Source organism: Ochlerotatus camptorhynchus, unplaced genomic scaffold, assembly GCF_037179485.1.
Source record: "Ochlerotatus camptorhynchus isolate MF236.1 unplaced genomic scaffold, CSIRO-AGI_Acam_v1.1 ptg000002l, whole genome shotgun sequence".
NCBI classification, from domain to species: Eukaryota; Metazoa; Arthropoda; class Insecta; order Diptera; family Culicidae; genus Ochlerotatus; species Ochlerotatus camptorhynchus.
The window spans coordinates 1,581,001-1,607,331 of record NW_027040494.1 but is presented as its reverse complement, the minus strand read 5'-3'; the positions used below and the strand labels follow the sequence as shown (position 1 = coordinate 1,607,331).

The 26,331-nt window shown below is 39.1% G+C and overlaps 2 protein-coding genes across 2 annotated transcripts in view; both read right to left on the bottom strand.

Annotated features, from left to right (window-relative positions):
* Sans (SAM_USH1G_HARP domain-containing protein Sans) overlaps positions 1-13,966 on the bottom strand; it is a 46,322-nt gene extending 32,356 nt beyond the window's left edge. Inside the window, exon 1 of the mRNA XM_065226290.1 lies at positions 13,863-13,966. The gene's annotated coding sequence lies outside the window, so the exon portion shown is untranslated. The remainder of the gene's footprint in view (positions 1-13,862) is intronic.
* Positions 13,967-24,298: 10,332 nt separating this feature from the next.
* LOC135699456 (UDP-glycosyltransferase UGT5-like) lies at positions 24,299-26,079 on the bottom strand. The gene is made up of 3 exons (XM_065219761.1): positions 25,753-26,079; positions 25,102-25,685; positions 24,299-25,040 (listed from the first exon to the last, which is right to left on the bottom strand). Exons 1-3 carry the CDS (start codon positions 26,000-26,002, stop codon positions 24,303-24,305), a joined length of 1,572 nt encoding a protein of 523 aa, XP_065075833.1. The 5' UTR covers positions 26,003-26,079; the 3' UTR covers positions 24,299-24,302.
* Between the last annotated feature and the right edge of the window lie 252 nt (positions 26,080-26,331).

The following is a 26,331-nucleotide window of genomic DNA, read 5'->3' as shown; positions in this document are numbered from 1 at the left end:
ATTTTTTTGCGAGTAAATCAAGCACCACACGGGCAAAAATATTGTCAATACTCAAAAGTATTGACAATCATATTGATGCAAATATTGACGACGAATATATTGATGAGCATTTTGACGCGAAATCAAAAGAGGTTGATTTCTCGTTGAACATTTCAAATAAATAAAGTATATGAAGAGAATCGATAAATGCAGATAGGACCTTTTGAAATGTTTATTTAGATTTCATGTTTCAATATTTCCCGTCATTTTCCCCTTCTGTTTGACTACAGCAGCAGATGGGGCCTGTTCTTTGGTATCTTTTGTCAAGGTGGTTGTGATTTGACTCGGAATATGCCTACAACAATGGTAGTGAGGAAGCGACTCTGTATTGATGACTCCCTTAGGCTGTGAACCATTTGCCGAGTTGAATTTAACTCGTGGTTAAAAGTGACATTTCGAAAGTTATTCTCTATGTTCAAAAATCCCTGTGCTGTCGACCGACCGGTTTTCGAGAAGCACTCAACCACGATTGTCAAAATTTAACTTCTTGTCTGTCAGAAATAATTACGCTCGGATAGCAGGGTTAATCGATAACTTTCCATCTGTCAAATTTTAACCCAAAGTTAAAATAATCCACCAAATGGTTCAGAGCCTTAAAATGGCGAAACTTCTGTCGTGTGAAGCGCACTTAACACTTCAAGCTGAACATTGCATTAGGTCCTAAGTAGCATTGATCGATTCTCTGCGTCGACTTTCTCTTTCGTTAATAACTTTAGCACATAACCGTTTCATATTGTGTTTGTCGTATTAGATGCTACTTTTATTAATCTGTGTGCTGAAAATACCTGGGAAAGACGACGAAGAGAATCCGTCAAAGTTACTTCAGGTTCTCATGCAATGTTTAGCTATACTTCTCATTTGGCGGAGTAAAGATGAAGAAGAAGAGTCTGTACCAGTCAAACTGCTGTACACTAAAAACAATCTCAAAGTAAAATCGGACACAAACTTTAAATAATACTAAATGCAGGGGGTGGGACACCTTAACTGAATATATCAAAATATTTTATGATATTTCCATTTCCTGAACTTAAACTTCAAAATAAAAGTATAACTTTGTTCAGCACAAAAAGTCCCCGGGCACTGGTAAAACCTTGAGGTAGTTGGATTAGGCTACCAGGTCCCAGGGCTGGTTTGGATCTTTACCTCATTGTAAAGATGCACACTAGTGTTACCAGATCAGTGGTAATCTGTACCAAAAGTGCATTTAAAATAAGCGGGATTTGCTTTGTAAACTCTGAACTGATTATTGATGGCATTTGTAAATAGTTGGAATGTTGAATTTAATTTAAAAGATTCTGTATAAATCGACTTTATTAATAACTATTTCATTGTGTTTTTTTTTTCTATTATTCATTTCGTCAAGCCAGTGTAGACTACAAACAATGATTGGAATTGAATACTATTGACTACATACATTTGATTTAAAATTATGGGTGGGAAAATCAAAACAAAAATATTTTTTGGAGCTGTGAACTTCCTTTTAAAAACGCTGCCCTTAAGGTATTTTTTGAATATTTTTTTTTAAATTCACTGGATCAAGCCAAGAGTGTATAGACAGCAAAATATAATGAATTTTAACGTAAGCGTAATTTACAAACCAGGCTCGCGTAATCATGTTATGCAATATATCGCGCACATGAAGGGTATCTCACTAACCATTGCAAATTACACGACATCGCGTTAAATGCTACTTATATCTGAATTTTACGCTCAGAAAAATAAGTCTGCCTTTTTTCTTGATTTCTAGCTTCATTTCTAGTTTCAATAATAGTAATGTTTGGTTGGCAATACGTGATAATTAGTTGTTTGTAGTTAACTTTCGTTTACCACGGTAACAAAAACGGATTGTTTTATTTTATGCTGGTCATGCTGCTCAGACCGCCCGGACCGATAGAAGACGTTTCTAGCTTGAATATAGGGCCCTATTATGTAGCAGTGACCAAAAATGACGCTTGATTTGACTTATGTAATAGTTATAAAAAGATTCTCTGAAAATTAATTGTGGAATGCTTCTTATATGATTAACCTTTATTAATACACACCAAATTCATGTAAATTTAGGTGCGCTGAGAGTGACACATACGAGCATCAATTTTGACATAAAGTTGAGTAATAACAGACGCGAAATATAGCTTAATCAAACGTACTTTTCGTCGAGCAATGAACTTTTCAGTCTCGGAGCACTTAATATTACATGACTCATGACTTTTTTCATCAACAGCATTCCACAAAATGATGTATAGAGCTTTAGTAGGTTTTGTTATTAGCTACAGCTTTTGTTCATAACTCAATTCTATATCTCTTATGCATCACAAATTAGAGCTGGCAGAAAGTGTTACTGTTTTTCAGTGAATGTAAAATACATTCACTGAAAAACAGTAGTGGCTTCTGTTCGCTATGGTTCGTCATGCATAAGAGATACGGATTTGAAATGGAAAACTTGTAGCTAATAACAAAACCTACAAAAGCTCTATACACCATTTTGCGAAATTCTGTTGATGAAAAAAGTTAGGGGCAAATGAATGTAAATTAATGCACGAAATGAATGCAAATGATTTTCCATGCCTGGTTGTACCTTTTGACTATAGTTTTAAGATGTATTGTATAGTGAACAAGAATCCTCAACCCTGTTAAGTTATTTCAATTGAGCCTTATCAAATAAATAATTAAATAACAAGACCATCATGAGTACCCAAGTAAGAAAAAATTCAACCAAAATCCAACCACAATCTAAACTAATTAGAGTAAAATTGAACGATCGTTGAAAATTCTGCGATGATGGTTTGTAATTTTACATGACTCAAAAAAGTAGCATGTAATTTTCTGAACACGTCTAAAATTATTGACGCAAGATTTAGCGTAAATTTTCATGTAGGCATTGGTAAGTTCATTTGTTTACATCATGGCTTCATCGGAGCAAGCACGTCGCGATTCGATCCTGCACGCTCGAAACAAAAATCCCAGTCTATCCGGTTTTGACAGTTTATTATCAAATTCCTGTTATACCTCAGTTGACCGGAAGAGTGCCCCAGAAGAATGTAAAATTGTAAAGAAGAAACTCCCCAAAAAGTTCCTTGTCTTGCAAGCAATTTGCAGTTGTGGGCTGAAAAGCGAAACTTTCGTTACTTTTGGGACCATGAACCGCCAAATTTTCCAGGAGGAGTGCTTTCGGAAGAGACTACTGCCTTTTCTGGAGCAGCATGAGACACCAACAGAGCGATTTGAGATTAATGGAGTCAAACACCTTAATGAAATCTAGTAGGACTAAAATCGATATTTGTTTCTTTCGAGTGCATTTCTTAAGTAATGTGAGATATTAATCAGTGCCGTTGTTGTACTGCATTTCTTACGATATCCTGACTGATTATGATCGTTATTATTGCTAATTAAATATTCGGAAGGCAACATTTTTTACTCCGGCTCTTGAATTTGGATAAACTTGCAGAACTAATTTTCAAGAGATTTTCGACGAGGATTGGGATATTTCCTTGGGTATTCTGAAGAGAAACTTCTAGAGCAGCGCTGCCTAACATGCGACCTTCGGGCCGGACGTGAACTCTGGATCTCTGGCATCATTCTAGTCCAATGTCATTCATCATTATGAAATACAGTCCAGTATGAATGAGAAAGATACAAGTGCAGCTTGAAACATGTTCATCGAAAATAGATACAGCCATTTAAAAAAGCAAGATTTGAAAGATAAGGCAGGAAGTTCTGAAACGTAATGAGTTTTCGCACGTTCCGCCCTGAGCAGGTTTGTCTCAATACTACATTGGAATGAGTCTTAATGCTCCATAACCATAGCATATGCTACCGAAGAAAACGTGAGCGACTTTTCCAAACACAACAAAATCCCTACTCAGTCACATAGAAAAATAATCTGAGTTCAATAATCTAAAAAATGTATTCTTCCAAAATTGTAACAAATTAACATGACTTCCAGAATGTATGAAGTCCAACAGCTCGGAAGATTTCTAAAGTCTCAGAACTTAAGATATTTACAGAATAAAGACAAATATCCGAAGGCCCCTACACAGCAAAAAATAAATTTTGATATTTCATCAAAGGGGATGCACTTCAATCGTGTCAAAAATATGGTGAAATATTACTTGCCAAAAAGGATAAAATTATCATTAATACAGTGCATGAACTGACATTACGCTGCTGTTACTGCATTTGTTTATTTTCGTGACCATAAAAATTACATCAGATTTTCGACATGATTGAATATAATATTAAAATTTATTTTTTGCCGTGTAGGCCGATAGCTATTGAGATGAATGAAGTTTTGGAAAGTGAGAGATGTGTACTCAGAAATCGGACTGAGGAATCGGTACATATTTAATCTACCGACTGAGTAAACAAAATTGACAAACTATTTCTTTTTTAAAAAGATTTCGCACGCTCATCCATAATTTAGAAAAATTAAACAGTGTGTTTCTTCTGTCGTGTGAAAATACTGATGACCTAGCACTGACACAATCGGACGGTACCTTTATGTATGCTTTTAGATTCTAATTGTAAGGAGTATTATCAGGGTGTCGACCTGGGGGGGACGTGCTGTCAAATCAGCCTACTGATCATTCTTGTATGAAACTGGCTCCAAACGTAAACAATCGCTGTAGGTTTCTTATGGCTTGTTTACCTTTGGAACCAGTTATGCGAGGCATGCGAGGTAGGCGACGATTGTTCGTATTTGACAGCCACCTCCCCCCCTTGGGTGTCGACTCAATGATCGACAATAAATTCCCTGATGTTCCCTGATATTTTCTGATTTTCCAGTCGTTTTTCTAAAAAAAAGATCCAGACAGGGTTGGAGTGATAGAAATAAAGTAAATCACAAAATAAATGGAGCTTACTGGATACAGTTTAAATTGTAACTCTACAGTTTTTGTATAGGACTTTACTAGACATTTTTAAATTTTATGGTTTAAGTACAAAGTGAATTATGAAGTTCATTATCCATTCATAGGCACCATTTCTCGCGCAACACGAGAAAAGGGCCTATCGTTGTTGATCGATTCTCTTCATCGATTTTCTCTTTCGCGAATAACCCGACTGCAAATGCATATCCCATTGAGTGTGTTGTTTCAGGCGCAAGCTAACATCATCTTCTGTCGGACTGTGCTGCGAGCTTAGTGATAAATTCGTTTATGTTGCCGTGGCAAACTAAAGAGAAAGTCGAGGAAGAGAATCGTTCAACGAGGATAGGCCCTTTTCAAATGTTACGCGACAATTTTTATAGATGTTGAAGTTCCTAATGTTGTGCAACAAAAATGTATTCACCGGTGGTGTAGTGTTAAACGTGATTGCCTCTCACCCCAAAGGAGCCTGGGTTCAATCCCAATCCGGCGCCGCCGGGATTTTCTGGGGCAGAACATCTCTGCCCATGTAACATTTTAAGTTTTATGAAATAATACAAAACTACTACAAAACAACATTCATAAAACCCTGCTCAAGGCTAATTTGCCATTGATGCATCCACCAAAACTTCTTTAAGACTAGAATCTGTCTAGTTGGCCCATCCTGGAAAAGGTTGTGAAGGGTATATTGTCGAAGCTCTTCAAGATTGATTTACTGCTTTTATGACGAACTACTTTACTACTTTTATGACGAACTATTAAGAACCATTTGAAACCCGTATTTAATCTACAATAAAAAATATTTGGCAAAAATAGAAACCCTTTTAAAGCTATTTTCCATAGCCACTTGCTGAATCCACTAGAAAAATCATCAATCATGATAGAAAAGGATTCATAAATACCATCCGATCTTAACAAAAGAATTGAAATATAATCTGATCATATAACAATCCTATTCAATCTCCAAAATTATTAAAATTGTTCTCATAAAGTGGCCTAATTGTAGGTGCCATATTAAATCTTATGTGAAATGTACTTGAAAACATCGAAAAAAATAATTAAGTCCACCCATGGAAGACGTCGATTTTGCTTATTATTCTTAATTGAGAAAAAAATGTTATTCTTCAGATTAATCATTAAGCTCAGCCAAGATATTTTTATGATTATCGTATTTCAAATATCTGTTCATTGCTAAATTGACCAAAATAAAGTTATATCCAAAGAAATATACAATGAAAAGGAAGATTGTAAAAATCAAACAAAATAATTGTAATATCGCGGTAGCTTAAAAGTTGGTTTTCATTTATGAAAAAGAGGTTTTGCTTTACTGAAATCTCTAACAAATTCATAAGATTTTAAAATGGCTTTTATGAAGAAAACTTCCTGACTGAATTTTATTTATCTAAAGCCATTCTGCTTTATCCTAAAGGGTTCTGCATTTTCGAAACAAAGAAAAGAAAATGAACACTCCGCAGAATCGGTTCATTTCGAGCAATATCATTTTCGTGTAATTCATCGTATTTATTGTAATCGAGTCACGATGAACATTCCTCTTTTCAAACATGACTGGACTATCACTTGTTTCGTTCGTCAAGTGCTTCAGTTCATTTCATTTGAAGCAAAGACTTGTTTAAATTAACTCAATGAATGACTTGAAAATTGCTTCCTTCGTTTTTTCCACTTTCACTTCAATTCGGGGCTCATTCGACTTTTCACGACCTGACGACGCAGGCATCAAAATATAGTATCCGGATAGTATCCGCACAATGTCGATTGCCGATAGGGATAACATTCGGATTATATGTAGTAATAATATATTATTTTATATTAAACGAAAATTAGATTAACGAGGCCATTCTGGAGTCCAAGATGGCATTCATCGGAGTCAGGGAAAGTCTCAAATACACAACAATACGGGTAAAGGGTGATACGGTCAAAATTTGGTCAATATCAACTTGACGTATTTCTTTCAATTTTGCATTTAAAAAACCTGAACACCCCTCATTTTGAAGGTGTGTGTGTGTAGAATGTTGCTCCTATTTTGATTTTGGAATTCACTCTTCAGTTGTCAAAATGCCGTCCAAGCAAGAAGAGCAGCGTATCAAAATTTTGCTCGCGCATCGCGAAAATCCGAGCTACTCGCACGCAAAGTTGGCAAAATCGCTAAAAGTTGCCAAATCAACCGTAACAAATGTAATTAAAGTGTTTGGGGAACGTTTGTCGACAGCCAGGAAGTCTGGATCGGGGGGAAATCGAAAACCGGAAGCCGCTGAGACGACAAAGAGAGTTGCCGGTAGTTTCAAGCGAAACCCTAACCTCTCTCTCCGAGATGCCGCAAATAAGCTGGGTGTATCGTCTACAACCGTGCATCGAGCCAAAAAACGAGCCGGACTATCGACTTACAAGAAGGTAGTGACTCCAAATCGCGATGATAAACAAAATACGACGGCCAAAGCGCGATCCCGGAGGCTGTACACGACGATGCTGACGAAGTTTGACTGCGTGGTAATGGACGACGAAACCTACGTCAAAGCCGACTACAAGCAGCTTCCGGGACAGGAGTTTTATACGGCAAAAGGAAGGGGAAAGGTAGCAGATGTTTTCAAGCACATGAAACTGTCAAAGTTCGCAAAGAAATATCTGGTTTGGCAAGCCATCTGTACCTGTGGCTTGAAAAGCAGCATTTTCATAGCTTCCGGGACTGTCAACCAAGAAATTTACGTGAAAGAGTGTTTGAATAAACGTCTGCTGCCTTTCCTGAAGAAACACGGTTGTTCCGTACTGTTTTGGCCGGATTTGGCATCTTGCCATTACGGTAAAAAGGCCATGGAGTGGTACGCCGCCAACAACGTGCAGGTGGTTCCCAAGGACAAGAACCCTCCCAACACGCCAGAGCTCCGCCCAATTGAGAAATACTGGGCTATTGTCAAGCGGAACCTAAAGAAGACCAAAAAAACTGCTAAGGGCGAGCAACAGTTCAAGGCAAACTGGCTTTCTGCGGCGAAGAAGGTGGACAAGGTGGCTGTACAAAATCTGATGGCAGGGGTCAAGCGTAAGGCCCGGCAATTCGGATTTGGAAAAGTGGAAGCCTAACTGAATATTTTTCCTGAATTTTATACTAATTGAACTTGAAAAAGAAATTTAATTTGATTTTTTAAATAAACGATTTCACAGATTTACACGCGTTTTCCCTTGACCAAATTTTGACCGTATCACCCTTTATTTTCAGAACGGGAACGACGCGAAGGTGCAGAAAATCGATATTCGACGTTATTTTGGATTCCAAAATGGCGGCCATCGGGTTTCAGAAGAAAAAAGTGTCAAATACCCTACAATAGGGTATTTTTGGAACGGGGATACCGCGTAGATGCTGAAAAATTATATCTGACGCCATTTTGGAATTCAAGATAGTGGCCATTTGTTTTATGAAGTGTCAAATACCCTAAGATATGGTTATTTTCGGAACGGGAACAACGCGTTAATGCCAAAAATCGATATCCGACGCTATGTTGTAATCCAATATGAAGACCATCAGGATTCAGAAAGTGTCAACAAACCTACAATATAGGGTATTTTCGGAACAGGGATGCCGACAATCGATATTCGACGCCGTCATCAAGTTTCATAAACGTGTCAAATACCCTAAGATATGGGTATTTTCGGAACGGAGACGATGCGTGGCTGCCGAAAATCGATATCCGATGCTATGTTGGACTCCAATATGGCGGCCATAGAGTTTCAGGGACAACGCGTAGATGCCAAAAATCGATATCAAATATCACTTTGGAATCCAATATGGCGGCCATCAGGGTTCAGAAACTGTCAAATACTCTACACAGCAAAAAAAATGTAATATCGATCAATGTAATTCAAGCTGATGTATGAAATAATGATGTAATAGCAAAAAGCAGATACAATATTACATCAATGGATGTAATTTTGTTCGCAAAATCGATGTACATCGTACAACGTTATATTACACAACCGATGGATTGACCTGGTTGCAGCAGTTTGGATGTAATATTCAACAACTTTTTTTTCTGTGTACAATATGGGTATTTTCAGAATGGGGACAACGTGTGAATGCCAAAAATCGATATCCGATGCCATTTTGGAATCCAATATGGTGGCCATCGGGTTTCACAAAAAGTGTCAAATACCCTAAGATCTGGAAATTTCGGAACGAGGACGACGCGTAGATGCTGAAAATCGATATTCAATTCAATTTTTAGGCTATTTGACACTTCTTCTGAAATCGGCAGCCACCATCTTGAATTTCCAAAAAACCAACATTGATCGGTATTCGACTGGGATTGAACCCAGGCTTGGTGGGGTGAGAGGTAATCACGCTTACCACTACACCACCGGCGCCGTTGTTTTTTTTTTTCCACCAAGTTATTAATAATTAATTGCTAATGAAGTTTATGATTGATTTTCAGAATAGTTTTATGGAGGGATTGAGAACTGCTTTAAATTTATTTGTAAAACAATAAAGATTTTGACTTTCTCGACAGACTATAAAAGGTTTTTAAAACAACAATAAACTGAATTATTAACCAGGAAGATTTGACATTTTGAAATGCTGTATTTAAACTAAATGGATTGTTCATTTCCGTTATAAAACCATCATAAATCATAGTAGCTGCTGAATTGTTACTTGGGTGTTTGGAAGGGAAGTAAAGTTAGTCCCCGATCCATGAGTTGATGTGTCGATAGGTAGGGCCCAGGTGTGGGAGCTGCCTACCTTGCGTCGGTAGCATTGGTGCTCAGCACGGAAAACAAGATCGACGGAAAACAAATTAAAGGAAAAATAAGGTCCTAAGTATACGTCAAATTTAATTAATACATTTGATAGTCAACTGACAATATCTCTGAACAAAATGGAAAATATCAAATATCTACAATTAAATTTAGATTTTCAAGTATTTTTTTTATGATTTGAGAATGCAACTTCTGGATCTAAAAAAGTTCATCACAGTCGGGATCTTGATAGGTTAGAAATGTTGTAACATTTGAATGCTTATGAATATTGTAAATTTGCACAAATTTTCAAATTTTGAGTTGGCTTTGTATGCTGATCATTTTTCATTTTTCATATTTCCCAACCCAAGCGTTGAAATACTAGTGGTAAACACACGAGCCCTGTAATCTCAACGTCCATGGTTCGGTTCCAGTTGGCTCCGTTTTACCAACCGGTTGAAACTAACGATTTTAAATTGGCTCACCACTTGACTAGCCTATTGGTCCCAAGCAAATCGATTAACGTATCTCATTCTAGTCGAAATTCTAGTACTACGCTTTGTTTGTTTTGGTTCGCTAAAATGAGGATTTTCCTATGTTTCTTGGGACTGAAAAGAGTACCAGAGCTGAGCCAAAAAGCTGAGCACGTTTCTTCGGGACCTTCTGGTCTTAGAGTCACCTCTATGGTTTTACTTTAAAACACTGGAATAAGAGACCAGCGGAGAAAAAAAACATGAATTTGGAAACAAGATAGACATCAAAGTAATCCTGGCATCACTTGCATTTGTAACTGCTTGCCAGTGACTTCGCCAATGCACCGACGAGCGAGTTCATGAGTTAAACGATGTTAATACTCCTCCCTAATTGAAGCAAACCATTTGTAAACATTACAGATTGGAACCGCTTTTGACAGTTCGATTGGAATCAAAACAGTGTCTCCGCTGATCTCTTATTCCAGTGTTTCTAGTTTTACTATGTTTTTGTCAAAAAAATATCATTATAGCATCCAATTCTGCAACATATTTTTTATAGTGAAGTGAGCCAAAGCAAGACTGGACAGTACCAGCATGAAAGTTGTTTACCACCCCTGCTGGGCATGCTAAATTTCTCAGTTGCGGCCACTGAAACCGATATCCGAAACAATCGCTACAGGTCACTGACCTCATTAGAGTCGATCTTAAGGACGAATATTGACAGCATCTGCCTATATGCATCAAGTTGATGTAACTTGATGTGTCGCATGCTCAGTACCACGATAAAGTCAGTTGTGATCACCGAATCTGGTATCCGGGACATCCAGGTTTAGTCAATTTGATGATTCTTGATGATTATTTATTTGAGAATGTCGATTGTGGCATCCGATTTAGCGCTACTTCGTCGTAATCGTCCATTTCCGTTCTATCGAGCAGAAAACATCAATATAATCAATTATTTTACCATGCACAAATCAGTAATACGTTTGTACTGATGCGTAAGTTCACAAGCTACAACCCAAAACTACCTCTACCTTCAGTCGTAGGACGATGAAAATCCAATGGCGTTTCAATGCTATATGACGGAATTGAAACTCGTAGGACGAATTTGGAATCAAGAAGCAGTGTTAGATTTTTTAACAATATCTCAACAATGTATGGCTCTTTATCAAATTCAACGGAACTTATGGAAAGGGGAATAAATTTAGAAGTCATCTTTGATAGAAACATTAAATTTATTGTTAAAACCCGTTCAAGAAAGAGATGTAAAGCGTGGGTGGTGCTTAGTAGACAAAAATTAGATCAAAAACCCTAGGTCACATAACGCAAAAAATAATAAATTGTCATCAGAAAGGTATCGGTTTAACTATGTTGATGCATCTATGTTCCACTTATTGAAATATTTGACGAGTTACCACATATTGCCACTATGGCCAAACTTGGCATCGATTCCTTGAATCCTCAAATCTCCCTCCTAATCGATCGTTTTTGGCAATAATGTAGCACACTAGTCAGCACACTTGCCTTTAAAATCGGGCGTAAATCCTTTTTCGGGATTGCCCCAAATGATCTTAAAAGATCTAGAGTTTCTATAGTAAAGCATAGTAATAAGACGATGTCTTTTCTTTAATCTATGCACTTGCACTGTCTTGAATAAACACGGTAATTAACTGAGACTGTAAGCTGCTTTTACGGAATTCGAAACAACACATTTCCATTCCCAACCATCTACGCAAATATCTACAAAACAGAAAAAAAAATAAAAAAAGACGAATCATGAGATCCAAAGTAGGTCAACTCTTCGGGCAATTACAGGCAGCCCTTTAATCGCGTCGGAACAATCAAAGCACTGACTGCCACTCTCGTGTCTAATCATGGCCATTGGAAATAGTGTTCCGTTCGAGTAAATCGTAAGATGTGCGTAGGTAAGCAGTAGGGTAAAAATTTACTTCGACCTAATAGTCCAATTTCGGCCAATCGAGCAGAAAACATCACATGATTACGGCGTTTAACATGTAACCGTCGTTGAACGTTCTCTGTAAGAACTCCTGCAAACGCAGTGGCTTATGTGCCACTCTCGATAACGAGAAACCACTGGTCGTTTTTAATAAGGTCGTCCGACTTAACTGCTAGAAGCATGAGCGAAATTCAATTATATGATTGGTACGATACTTTAGTTAAACAGCTACAACAAAAAGTATTGAAGAGCGCAAACCAAACCCAATACACCGCTTTGCACTATTTTGAAGTGTAATTGTACCATATATCATCGGAAAAGCTGCTGTAGAAAGGTTAATAAGTACCATGAAATCAGCTGAAATGTTCAGTAAATCATTGTGTGCATTTTTGAATTTTTACTGAACATTTCAGCTGATTTCATGGTTCTTATTAACCTTTCTACAGCAGCTTTTCCGATGATATATGGTACAATTACACTTCAAAATGGTGCAAAGCGGTGCATACTAAGAAGCATTTTCAAATGCTTAATGTACAGTTTTCTCTATTTTAGGGAGCGTACTTTTAATTTTACTGAGCGTTTTAAGATTTTTAACGTATTTTGATCAATCATTTAAGGAGCACCTTACTTATTAAGGATAATTTCATCTGTTTTATTGAGCAAAAGTAGGGCTGCCGGTCTTGAATGGTAAATAAATTTGGAAGTAATGTATAGTAGAAACATTCAATTTTGTGTTAAAATCCACTCGAAAACTTCGGGAAGTACTTAGTAGGCCCAAAATAAGATCTACACCCTACGTATGTAATTTAGTTCCAAGAAATTCCAACACCATGTTCGATTTGGAACTGCAATCAGCGTGCAACTTTCCAACACCAAACTCGTTGCTCGCTACTAATAACTGCTACAGCTATTCTTCAAATCGATCTTAAGAGAAGCCTCCAGGCAAAACTGAGTACAGTATTCGCCTTCTGTGAACATATGTTCAATTACGGCTGCGATGATGGCGGTGTACAATTGTAGCTACATTTCAGTTTCACACTTTTGCACTTTTACTTCATTCCCACAAACTGGTTACAAGTACACACGACTCATCCATCACACGACGCCAGAAATTTGATCTTTGCTAATATTTCACGTCACTTAAACAACAAGCAATCACTACACTTGTTGGTCAGCTGAAATGTTGGCGTTTCCGCGAAAAAAAACAGGAACATCAATTGGATTGCCCGTTTCGGGTGACCACTTTTTCGCTATTTGTCACTGATAGCACCTGCAATTAGCTTTCGGTCGATAGAAGAAGTATAATTTTCAATTGGTATTCGCTATCAACCGACGGTCAATAGATAAGCTATCTTGCAGCAATTGATGATGGCACGATGATGAAGGTTGGATACTTGAGACACTTGAGCGGAAAACAAGTAGACTTTTCAGACAAATAATGCATTCTTCTTCGTCAGCAGTATCACAGTACACATAGCAATCCTGGCGGTGCTTGCAGTTCTTCAAATTCGAGCATCTAATGTCACACATTTTGTCTGCAAGCCAACCATGACTGCCTTGTACTCCGTTCACCAATCTTCACTTTCTGTAAACTATAGCAAGCTGCAATTCTCTTCACTGCACTAAACAATAAATATTTAGCACCAACACAACGGCCTGCGCTCCATGCTAAACACCTTCACATTTTTTGGCCAATTTAGCAAACCACCAAAAGACAATTAAAAACGATCATCATCGGCAGCACTTCAAAGAGACAGGTTCAATCCACACCGTAATTTAGAAGAGAAGTACCGAAAGAAACGTTGCGTCGTCGGCAGCAGCAAATTCCGCGTCTACATTCCACTCGTCCCGATCTACGACTAGTTTAGCTGGTGAGTTCACCAGGCCAGATGTACAGCCTTAAGCTCCACAGTAACCCATACAGCTGGAGTCGGGCATTCAGGTGTAATAATACCAACGTAGGTACGTGAATGCGATCATTAATTGATAGTAGTGCGCGAGAACGAACGAACGAACGGTCGAAAAAGCGTGGGTAAGGTAATGAAGGGGGTTCGATGCAATGAAAGACCGGTGTTTGGCCAAGAAAGATTGCACGACCACATGGAACACGAGCGTGCGATGTTAAGCTGTACGGTGATGCTTGATATAAAAAGCTCATGAAACCGAAAGCTTCAAGTTAAATTGAAAATACCGTAAAACAGGGGCAATTTGGTTATCAATTTGTTCTTCTGCTAAAAAAAATCTTCTAATTGCAATGATAGGAAAATTGTGTACATCACTGAGTTTTGTGTGTGTGTAATTCGGTTAATAGAAGTCACATTGGCCAAACACGGCTACGTTTCGAGAACTTTGAGGGCAGTCACCTCCAAACGCTGTAAAAATCAAAATAATTCATGTCCTAGCTGATTTTTAATGAGTCGTACTTAAATTAAGTAGCGTTTGTTTCGATGATTTTAACGCCACCCCCTCCATCCTAGTTGAAAACGGTTACCTGTTGAAATCACCGAGAGAAGTCATTGTTTCCAAAAGCTGTTACGCCCTAATACCAGCGCTATCTATTATTCAGACATGTAACGAAAAAACCCAAACACGGACGTAACGAAAGAGCGCAAACCGAACACACGACAGGGAGGAAAAAAGCAGCGGTAATAAAAGTATAAGGGTCTGTGCCTAGGGGCACGAACGGAAGCTTGACGTAGGACCGCTAGTGGGCGGAATAAATGTGAAGAGCATTTAGTTCTTTTAATTGATCAATTATCTATTATCTCAACTCTTTCCGTTTTTGAATTGTAGGCGTACCAAATTTGTAGTAATCTTTTTCAAAGAGAAAGTTGATTAAGAGAATCAATCAAAATCACTTGCACCCCTGCTTCCAAGTTTGGTTACAAGATTACAACTCTGGAGGGCATTTTGTGTGGTCGTTGGATATAAACAGATATAAAACAGCAAAAAAGGTTATCTTCCATTTAATTCCACTTAATTAATTTTGGTATCCATGACAGATACGTATTTCGACTACAATGTGCAGTCTTCATCAGTGTCATTCCCACTAAAGAATACAGGTTAAAGCAGAATGATGTGCAACCAAGTGGTATAAAAGCTACAAAGACTCCTCCCATTATGAGTAGTTTGCTATCAAGTAGCGACACTGGCTCTTTTCTTTTTGCGTACACGGCGAATGAGAAAGACCCAAATTTGAGTTTAGTTCACTCATAATCGCCAAAAATGCAGGAACTCAGCGATGAGTAAATTTGTCTCATGGTTTCCTGTGGAAAACCTAAAAAATCTGCCAGAAAATGAGGAAATTAACGAAAATTTTATTCAGTCTCGAAGTAGTACCAATAGACTGAGTGGATCCAATCTTTACTTTTCTCAAATCTGGAAAAACATGAGGCAAATTTACTCATCGCTGAGCTCCTGCACTTTATTTCTTATTTCTGAGATAACTAACCTCAAATTTGGGTCGTTCTCATTCGCCGTGATATCACCTTGAAAGATATCGACGCTGGTGATTAGCGTGATTACCTCTCATCCCAGCAGGCCTGGGTCCAATCTCAGTCGGCGCCACCGGCATGTTCTAAGGCATAACATCTCTGATCACGCCTTCCTTCGGGAAGTAAAGCCGTTGGTTCCCGGTTGAGTTGATGGGTGGATTGGTAGGGTCCAGGTGTGGGAGCTGCCTCCCTGGCGTCGGTAGCATTGGAGCTCAGTACGGAAAACAAATCTCGCGTCACTTTTCAATAGGTTCTATCTACATTGATCGATTCTCTTCATCGACACTCTCTTTCGTATTATTATTATTATTTAGCTTTATTTAGGAGGCTTTCAGCCTTAGGCTGGTTCGCCTCCACCTTTCGTAAATAACTCGGCTTCACAAATGTTTCCTGCCGTCTTCGTCGAATTAGATGCTAGATTGTTGCTTCTTCCATCGAAAATATCCGGTCGTGGCGATTCAAAGTTGATCAAGGTTGATCAAAATAATTTGTACCCCTGCTTCCAGTTTGATTACATGAGCATTTTGTGTGAACGTTGGTTCTGAACTTGGTGGCCCTGAAAAGAGCCGTTTTGTTGCCAAAGTTGGTGATGATTTAACCTCCGAAACCAAACAGAGTGCGTCTCTGTCACTTCAAAACGTAGATGACATCCATGGCCGCTTACGCGTGGCGTGTTTAGTGTAGGTGACAGCATCATGGATCTCATTTTTCAGGAACACCTTCAGCACACCTCGTAAATCAGACCGGAGATACGTCAGACACCGCCACGGTGAGCCAGACGACGGATGGTGGTTATCTTGAAGAATTTGTTGGTTCTGAATATGGCGATGAGTGTGCAAAATATTACGCAATTCCATCCTCCCTATTCGTACGCGCCCGAGGATCGGAGGCAAATGCCACTTCGACTTGTTTCGTCTACATACTACTCTCTGACGACTGTGCTGGGGAAGCAGCATATGCATATATGTAATTGGTGGATTTGTTATTTAATTCGACGCGTTTGGACAATGCTGGACATTTACCAGTTTTTCAATAGTTTCTTGTTGAAAATCAACATTCGGGAAATACCAGCTGGCGATTTGTTTTTTGATGATAACTGCTTACTTGAAAACAGGCAAAAACTCACAAACAGGCTGCTTTATCATGGTATACAGTGTGATAATTCAATAATCAATAAATTATCTCAACATTTAGTGGCAAACCATTCATAAATTTTGGTAACATACAAAAAATTCTATAAACCACATTAAATTTCATATGTAAGCGCCGATTAAAACAATCTTTTCGACGTCACTACAAGGGTGATTGATTAAACGAAAGAAATGAATCGTACGGAATGAAAGTCGAGGAAAAACTAATTGCACCAATATATTCAGGCCTACAATTCCACACCTTCTATAGACAGGTTGAGCCTTGATAGCTAGCTGCTTGCGGGAACTGATGACTTTGACCAATGTCCAAATAATACTCTTTAATAAATTTTTGATGACCCTGAAAAGGACCGTTTTGTAGTGATGGTTGAGTAATTCTGAGCTGGGTGTGCAACACGGATGACGCTGTTGAACTGTATATCGTTTGGAGCGAGGGTGACACGCTTGGCATAGATGACCGATCCGCAGTGACTCACGAAGAGCTACTGATTCCGATCCATAGCATAGCGGTGCAGCTTCTTCCTCCTTTGATGGTTGCTTATGTGGGCTCTGCAGCTCGTCTTTCGTTGTTAATGGAGAACAATTTTCAACGCCACACGCCGAAAGAACTGCTACTGCTGCTATTGCTGCTACCAATTTCGACGACGATGTAAATAGTACTTATAAGTAGTCTCCTTTTTCCAATTCAAATCAAAACAATCGCACCAAGGTGGTCATACTTTAAAACAGGCCTGATAGGACTAGGAACTGTGAATAATAATTAAAATGTCAAATGTACTAAAGTTGAAAAGACGCATCTGTGTCACTTGAAAATTCATACATGTAAACCACACAATTATTATATATATATAATATTATTATTATTATTATTCATCGGACAAACCACGGTCTACATGAATTAACTTACACTAGGCACCCTTAACACTATAGCATTGATCGAAGTTGTTGAATGTTAACATTAATACTAACATTGAAATCAAATAGATAAAAAACTTGGTTGAATTCAACACACATTGCCCTAATAGGTTCATTCTGAGCATAATCGGTCCTCTGAAAGTTAAGCCTGAAGATCTGCCGTTGACGGAGTTGTCTGAGTGTAATACCAAGGTTTATTCGAGAGAGTATGTAAGGAACGTCAATTTCTCCTAACAGCAGCTTCGCAACAAATACTGCTTTCTGTTGGCTTCGCCTGCTTTCCAGAGTTGTCATTCCTAGCAGGCGACAGCGAGTCTCGTACGGTGGTAAATCGTTTGGGTTACTCCAAGGCAGGAACCGGAGCGCGTATCTAACGAATCGTGATTGAACTGCTTCTATCCTTTTTATCCAGACCTCGTGGTGAGGACTCCACACGACAGAAGCAGATTCTAGCCCGGAACGTACAAGGGAGTAGTACAGTGATCGTAAGCAGTACGGGTCGCGAAACTCTTTCGAAATGCGAAAGATGAATCCCAGATTTATGTTAGCCCTAGCGATGATGTTGGAGTAATGATCCCGAAACGTCATTTTGCAATCAAGTTCCACTCCAAGATCCCTGATGCTTGTGACTCTTTCCATTGCTTCTCCACGAATCGTGTATGGCCAGCAGATTGGAGATTTCTTGCGGGTGAAAGATATCACGGCACATTTTTTCTCACTTATAACGAGATGATTCCTGTCACACCAGCCTTCGAAGAGATCAATATACTGTTGAAGCTTCTGGCAGTCTTCTATAGATCGTATTATCAAGAACAATTTTAGATCATCTGCATACAAGATTTTACATCCGTCTGGTAGGAGAGAGCAGACATCGTTGAAAAACAGGGAAAATAACAGTGGTCCAAGATTGCTTCCTTGTGGAACACCTGAGCTGTTGCTGAAAGTGTGCGACTCAAAAGTGCCAAGTTTCACGCAAAGACGACGGTTCACAAGGTAAGATTCCATCCATTTGACAAACCGAGTTTCAACTCCTAAGCGTTCGAGTTTTGCGAGCAGGATTCGGTGATTGACACGATCGAATGCGGCTTTTAAGTCCGTATAAATGGAATCCATTTGATGACCATCGTGCATACTTAGAAGGCAGCTAGATGTGAACTGAATCAAGTTAGTGGCAGTGGATCTCCCTGGAAAAAAAAACCATGTTGATCCGGGGATATGTACATCTTAGCAGCACAAATTAGCATGTTGTACACCAGTACCTCCAACAGCTTCGACTCAACACACAATGATGTTACTCCACGGTAATTTGCGATATCTCTTTTGTCTCCTTTTTTGAACGTCGGGAACATTATCGAATCCTTCCATTTATCGGCAAATACAGAGTCTGAAAGTGATTTTTTGCAGATTAATCTCAAGGGCCCACAGACATTCTCAGCACATTTTTTTCAGAACGGTAGCAGGAATTCCATCTGGTCCAGCTGACACCGAAGGCTTCATTTTCCTCAGAGCTGTGAGCACATCCGTATCTGCGATGTCACCTACGCGGAAGTTGAGAGCATTCGCTGGAACATCCGAAAGAGCAATTCTTATTTGATCTTCGTCCACCATAAGTTCGTCAAATACGCTTGCAAAGTTTTCAGCGAACAGGTTACATATACCATCAATAGAGTCAGAGGATTCGGCTCCCAGAAACATGTTCGTTGGAAGGCCATTTTCCTTTCTTTTGTTGTTAACAAACGTCCAGAATCTTTTCGGGTTTTCTTTGAGATCTGATTGAAATTGAAGCCGACAAACATGTCTAGCATACAAAAAGCGATTATACTTTTTGTATCTGTTACTAGCAACACAGAAATTTCTCTTGGAGAAGGGGTTCTTGTCCCTCAGTGCTGCTGCTCTCTCACGTTTGAGTTGTCGGAGATGGCTATTTGACCATAGCGGTGATGGGCGAGAACGTGGTGGAGGGACATGATCACCGAACAATTGGTGCAAGGTGATGGTGAACACATCAACTGCTTCATTAACGTCAACAGACTCATACAGTCGGGACCAGTCGATGGAAGAGAGAGCCAGATTCAGAGCGGCAAAGTCAGTTTTACTGAAGTTGAACTCTCTGTCGTCGTTTAGTTCTTCAAACCTGGTGGGCGGAGAACACTGCAGTAAAACTTGGAATGGCAGATGTAATTGATCCACGCTTGTTAGTGGTTCAGGGGGCTCAGAGATGTCACATAATGGTCTGGTGTCTGCGTTAACGAACAAAAGGTCTAAGGTTTTGTTTCCTACATTTTTGATCGAAATCAACTGCTTTAAACAAAGTACTGTCATTCCGTCAAGTAGAGCAATACTGGATTGTGGAAACGAAGATTCGTGGGGATCCGTAAGGGCAAATCTATCCGGGGTTGGGTACCATACAAGTTAAGGTTGATTAAAATCTCCAAATACCATTTGCAAATCCTGCTCTTGAGCCGAGTTTAGAACTCTATCAGCTGATTCAACGAACTTACTAATAATGTTCACGTTGCCTGCCAGATCAGGAGGAATGTAAGCGGACCCTACGTAAATATGTCTAGCTCCTGCATATATATCTACCCAAATCTGTTCTATATCTGCATCCACTGCGACAGAACAAATGCTGGAGCTCAATCGAGTATGCACAGCTACTAGTACCCCACCACCTCTTGTCTTACCAGATCGTATGGGATCGCGATCCTTACGGTACACTTGATACTGTGGCCCAAAAATTTGAAGCGATGAGATCTCGTTGTTTAACCAGGTTTCTGTGAGAACAACGATGTCGTACTCCATCTCCGAGACAGCGAGAAAGAAGTCTTCTATTTTGGTTCTGAGGCCCCTAACGTTCTGGTAGTAGAAACTTACGATGTTGTTGGAAGAACAGGGAAGGCCGCTCTCGAGTGGTTGATGTCATCGGCCGAGGTGATGATTGCGTTGTCGTTAAGAGATGTGCGGCAAAGGTTGATATCTTCATTGCACTTCATGTAAATCTGTTGAATCCCAAATGGCCTTTTTCAGTGCCACTATATTTCTACGCTATAGAATTTCTTTTAAGATCTCTAGATGGTGGGTAAAACAGGTTCGCAAAATTGAAATATTTTGGAACCATGGAGAGAAATAACAGCAAACAATCAGCAATCAATGCCAATAGCAGTGTTCGGAAAATCACTATCAGCTTTAGGTCATTGAGTCTTCGTGAGAGAATAAACTTGCGTAAATCATCCAGCTCTAAACCTTCCACAGTGTTCACTCGGTAGTCGACAAAAGCAGGCCACTCTCGATGTGTGCTACGCGATCGTCTGTTTTCTCGGCAGCAACCATTGTGTGGTCCTCTTCATTGTTCTTCATCAGCAGTTCTTTCGGTCGATGCGTCGTCGACTTTGGAAAGCAACCGTTTCGTGATGAGTGTGTGAGTGCTGACCACGTTTTGCGTCCATTGCTGCAATGGACGCGCTCTGACCCTCGTTGGCGTACAACAATTTGCCATACAATGAAACTACTGGAAGCGGCTCCAGTTCTGATGGAGGAGGCTTTTTGGATAGCGGAAGATAAAGTGTTTATTGTGTTGTACCTTTTGACTATAGTTTTAAGATGTATTGTATAGTGGCCAAGAATCCTCGGCTCTGTTAAGTTAATTCGGTTGAGCCTTATCAAATAAATTAATAAACAAAAAAAAAAATAAACCTTCCAGAAGACATCAATTGGTAGCACGTTTATGCATTTCGTGTTAGTTCTCTGAAGCAAATACAACAGCCATATCAACAAATAGCGCCAAAATAAAAGGAGCGCCAAAAGGCAACAGCGATTAGTGCGAGGATTAGTGCCTATTCGTTCCATATCCTCCAACTCCAACAGCACTTTCGATGGACCAAATACAGAAGGAGCTATGATAATAGATTTTCGAATAATCAATAGAATCCTACAATGAAAAGAATTAAGAGTAACCACGTTTATGCCAACTACTCAAGGCCTTTGCGCTACATATTCCAGATCTTAGATTAAAGTATTCATCACCTATTTCTCTTACCATCGGCCTATACTGACTGATTTAGGTAAGTAGTAATATCATCATTCAGAATTTAATGTCACAAACAAACTTTTAAAATTTCAGGTATCAATAAATCACTATTTTTCATCGGCTACACGGTAGCCGTCCCAAACGATCAAAAGGACACCAGAAAAAAAGCAAATAACGGCCCTTCTCAGGGCCATCATTAAAAAAAACAACCGGCCCTTTTTAGGGCCACCAATTCAAAAACGGAAGATAAAAGATTATCGGTCAATTAAAAGAACTAAAGGCTCAACACATTTGTTCCGTCCACTGGCGGTCCTACGTGAAGCTTCCGATCGTGCCCCTAGGCACAGATCCTTCTACTTTTTTTTCAAAATGAAGCACCGTACTAAGGAATGCAGTGTGATTACCGATTAAATTTTGGTTGCCGAAAACAGTCAATGGATGCCGAAGCCGTCATTTACCCTATTTGATTATGTCCAAAGCTGCATACAAATAATCTATAAGGTCAAGTGCTGAGTACAGGAAAACCCCGATGATTTGAATAGCTAAAATTGCAATTAAACGGCGTTCATTTATAATTTGGACAAGTACCCACTGGCATTACGCACCTATTTAACGGTACCAGTTATACATATTCTAAATAAGCGTTGTTTAATGAAAGTTTTAGCTGTTAAAAATAAGATAAAAAAAAACATTGGATACTGTAATAAAAAAAAGTGGGGACAGCCCCGGCGAAGTGATTACTATCCATATTTCTCATACCAAAGTCACGAGTTCAAACCTCATCCCCGGACAAGTCATGAATGACCCAAGAGTGTTAAAGGAACTATAGTAAAAATTAATTAAAAATAAGCCTACTATTCCACATATAATGAAGCTTGGTATATTTGAAGTCATTTGTTTTATTTGCAGTAAACATCTATGGAGGAGATTCTGAATCAAACCCGGGTCCCCGGTTCATGAGTTGATGGGTCGATAGGTAGGGTCCAGGTGTGAGAGCTGCCTCCCTGGCGTCGGTAGCATTGGTGCTCAGCACGGAAAACAAGATCGACGGAAAACAAATCAAGGAAAAATAAACTTATACTTATTATTGCAGGCCATGAAAATGTATTCATGGCCCGAAATTTCTAAACTAACGAAGAAACTACTTTTGAAAATAAGAAAAATTATCCACGTGCCCGTGCACCTTATTTGTGTAAGGTATGGTACCTTCATGGTAGTTTCTGCTCTAAACACCTATTGGATAGCTGCAGGAGAAGGTCATCTATTGAAGTAGGTGTTTAATAAATACATGTTGAGTGAACACTTACACAAATCAGTTATACCTCTCATAATCAAGTAGGGGAAACAGTCCTATTGTTGCGATACGTTAGAAGCATTAGGAGCCTATTGATGTGTATGAAGACCTCCATACGCAACAATAGGCTTCTAACGCTCCTAACGTACCGCAACAATAGGACTGTTTCCCCTATTATGCTTATACAGCTATTGGCAAATCAAAGTTGGCAGTCGTGGAGAATAGAAGAACTATGAGAGTTATGATGGTTTCAAAATTTTACACGGTGAGGTATACGAGTGCAATCTTAAAATGCTTTTATTTTGAAAATGGAACATTTTATTTAAATCTGGTTAATGCTTCATTAGTAGTTTTCTTTGTTTGGTTTGTTCAATAGACATATAATATATAAAAAATAATTTATTTTCAGATTTAAAGGTGTATACATAGATTTAAGATTTTCTACCACTGTATCAGCAACCAGATTTAAACAAAATGCTCCATTTGCAAAATAAAAGCATTTTAAGATTGCACTCGTATACCTCAACGTGGAAAATTTTGAAACCATCATCACTTTCATAGTTCTTCTATTCTAACTTTGATTTGCTAATTGTTCAGGAAACAAATGATGTGTCGAACTCAAACTTCTTACATTTTCAATAATTCTCAACTATAAAACTTTTCTTTTTGGAACCTCATCGATGCTGTAATCGTCACTAGAATTGATGATGTGTACTAAGACACGGATGTAATCGTTGGGGATTTCCAGAGTTCAGCTTTATATAATCGTAACCTGTTTCGTTAACCAGATTCTTTCACATATCTATTGCTATGACATGGATGGCGCTTCTGTAGTCTAACTGTAAAGACATCGTCTTCAACCAACAGTTTCTCAGACTTTGGCTCAGACTGAAAATTTAGCACTAGACACACACAGTTGGAAAATTACATGTTGTGAAAAAAGTTTCCGGAATCGACCGTGCTGTTACACTTAATGTGTCTTACAAACTCTTGACATCGCTAGCTACGTTTTTATCGATCATCCAGCACAACCTTGCGGTTTTAAACAATAAATTGATTTGGGTGGGTTCATTTACATTGGAATTGATAAAATTACATAATTTCAGAAATACCTTTCATCAAAATTACCCTGCTCTTACACAATTCTTAAATATTATTCCTCCGACTCTTTACCATATAACTTTTAAGAACTATATTGTAATATGAATGTCTTATACAATCAACTACAAAGACGCTATTTTGTACTCTCGAAGGATAGATATTTCAACCAGTTTACTGATCTAGTAAACGATAACATTTGATTGAAGAAATTCATTCACTTCTCAGTGTAGACCAAACTTGGCAAAACTTTCACTCTTGTTTATTTTTAACGACGTTTCCGCCATTTGGCAACAAACCAATTAGTCGCATCATTTTCCTAACCATCAAATATACACACGCCATAAACATGCCCACTATTAATAACATCAAACCGTAAACATCGAACAGGTTGTGCTCGATAAAGGACAATTCTAGAGCAGCGGAGTGCAGCTGCGGTGCGCCACGATGTCTAACGACGTATTCCACCCAGTAGACGGCCAGCTGCGCCGGTGTCATTGGTTTATCACGGTACCTTTCGGAAATCAGCATTGCATTTCTAGCATACGAAGGATCGTCAAGCACGGTTCTGATTGCTCGTGAAATGGATTCTTCACTCAGATGTTCATACTCGATGTGAGTTCCGTATCCAGCATTCTTGGCACGTGCCATGTTCAAACGCTGATCCCCGTAGATGGGAACACCTACCATGGGTTTGCCGTGGTACAGTGATTCCGTTGATCCGAGAAGGCCTCCGTGAGTGATAAACAGTTTAACGTTGGGATGAGCAAGAACATCATTCTGAGGCATCCACTTCCTGATAAAGACGTTCTTCGGTTTGTTCGGCAGACTGGTGTTTTCGTACTTCCAAAGAACATTTTCCTTCAGTTTTGAGAACGCTTGGATGAAAGCATTGCGTTTCTCCTCTGGAAATTTGCATCCTTTCAGCATCGATCCCATGCTGAAGTAGATAACTCCATGCTTGGAGTTGTCTAACAATTGTTGAAGATCCTACAATCAAAACAATTGGATTATTCTTAATCTAAGCCTCGTCGAAACGTTTCCTAAATACCTCCGGCAGAGCTTTCGGTTCGTCCATCTGAATCCCACCAATTTCAATCATGTTCGGCGCATAGGGATGCGGAAAGCTTAAACTAAAGTGCTGATTCAAGAAAGCCAGGCTGACATTTTTCATGACTTGTGTCAAAGATTGCGTTGCGTTCGGGAAGTACCTTGCGTACATTTCTTCCTGCCGTGGAAGAAACACATTTCTATAATAAAACCGATCCGAGTTCCATAGAAGAGCATTGAGAAACCGTTCCGAGAACGTCATTCGATCCGTAAAGCTGAGAAATGTATGCGGTATTTGTGAATACGGATAAGGTGTTCCGACAAGTTCGTTAGCCCATAATGAGGCACCGAAAGGCGAAAATACCACCAGTGGAGCATTGAAATGTTGAGCGAATCCGTACAATACGTCGCTTACGAAACACTCAACAATAACGACGTCAAAATGCTCGTCAGAATTCATAAGCGTTGTCACTTTTGGATGGTTCAGAATAACTTCTGATAAGCTTGGTCCTATCACCGTATAGAGCAGATAGAGTACATTCAAATACGGATCGTTGCGGTACTGAAATAGATCTGGTTCGGATCCTACACGAGATAAGATAGGTATCAATAAAGACATTTAACACCTATCGATTCTATTGAATGATATCACCTCCTTTATCGAACACTAACTCTTTTAGCTCGATACTACGATAGTTAGCAGGAGCTTCCTTCCATTGGTGCGAACCGATAACCGTAACATCATGTCCTGCTCGGCTTAAAGCCTTCATCAAACCTTCTCCAATGGCGTAATGCGACCATCCTGCCGACGGAAGAACTCCCAGGATGCGCGCTCCATTCGAAGGTTGCAGAGAATGAAGCAAACAGCTAATTAGCACAAGGAAACCTAGCCGTCCGAACATTATCACAATCAAATGTGAACTACTTTATTGTGGCGTTTTCGAATCGGTGCCACCGTCAACAAGGTATAGCTATAGCTGAAGCGCGAAATTATTTGAACTTGTACCATCACTGCAAGCGGTTACTATCTTGTATACCTATATTATCACGTGTGTACATACCGTTGTTGTCTAATACTGATCTTACACTTCCCAGTGAATGCGAATTAGATGAGCACTGCACAGTTTTAAACTGCATTGAGACGAGCTGACTGCAAACAAATCTAGATGAACATTGTAAAAGGATTGAATAAGCACTTTTCATTATCAAGCACCTTTCAACGACAAGCATA

Coding starts and splice junctions, on each gene's coding strand:
- LOC135699456 (XM_065219761.1), bottom strand. CDS start 26,002: ATGTTCGGACGGCTAGGTTTCCTTGTGCTAATTAGCTGTTTGCTTCAT. Junction 25,686..25,752: donor GTTAGTGTTCGATAAAGGAG/GTGATATCATTC, acceptor TATCTCGTGTAG/GATCCGAACCAGATCTATTT. Junction 25,041..25,101: donor AACCGAAAGCTCTGCCGGAG/GTATTTAGGAAA, acceptor TTTTGATTGTAG/GATCTTCAACAATTGTTAGA.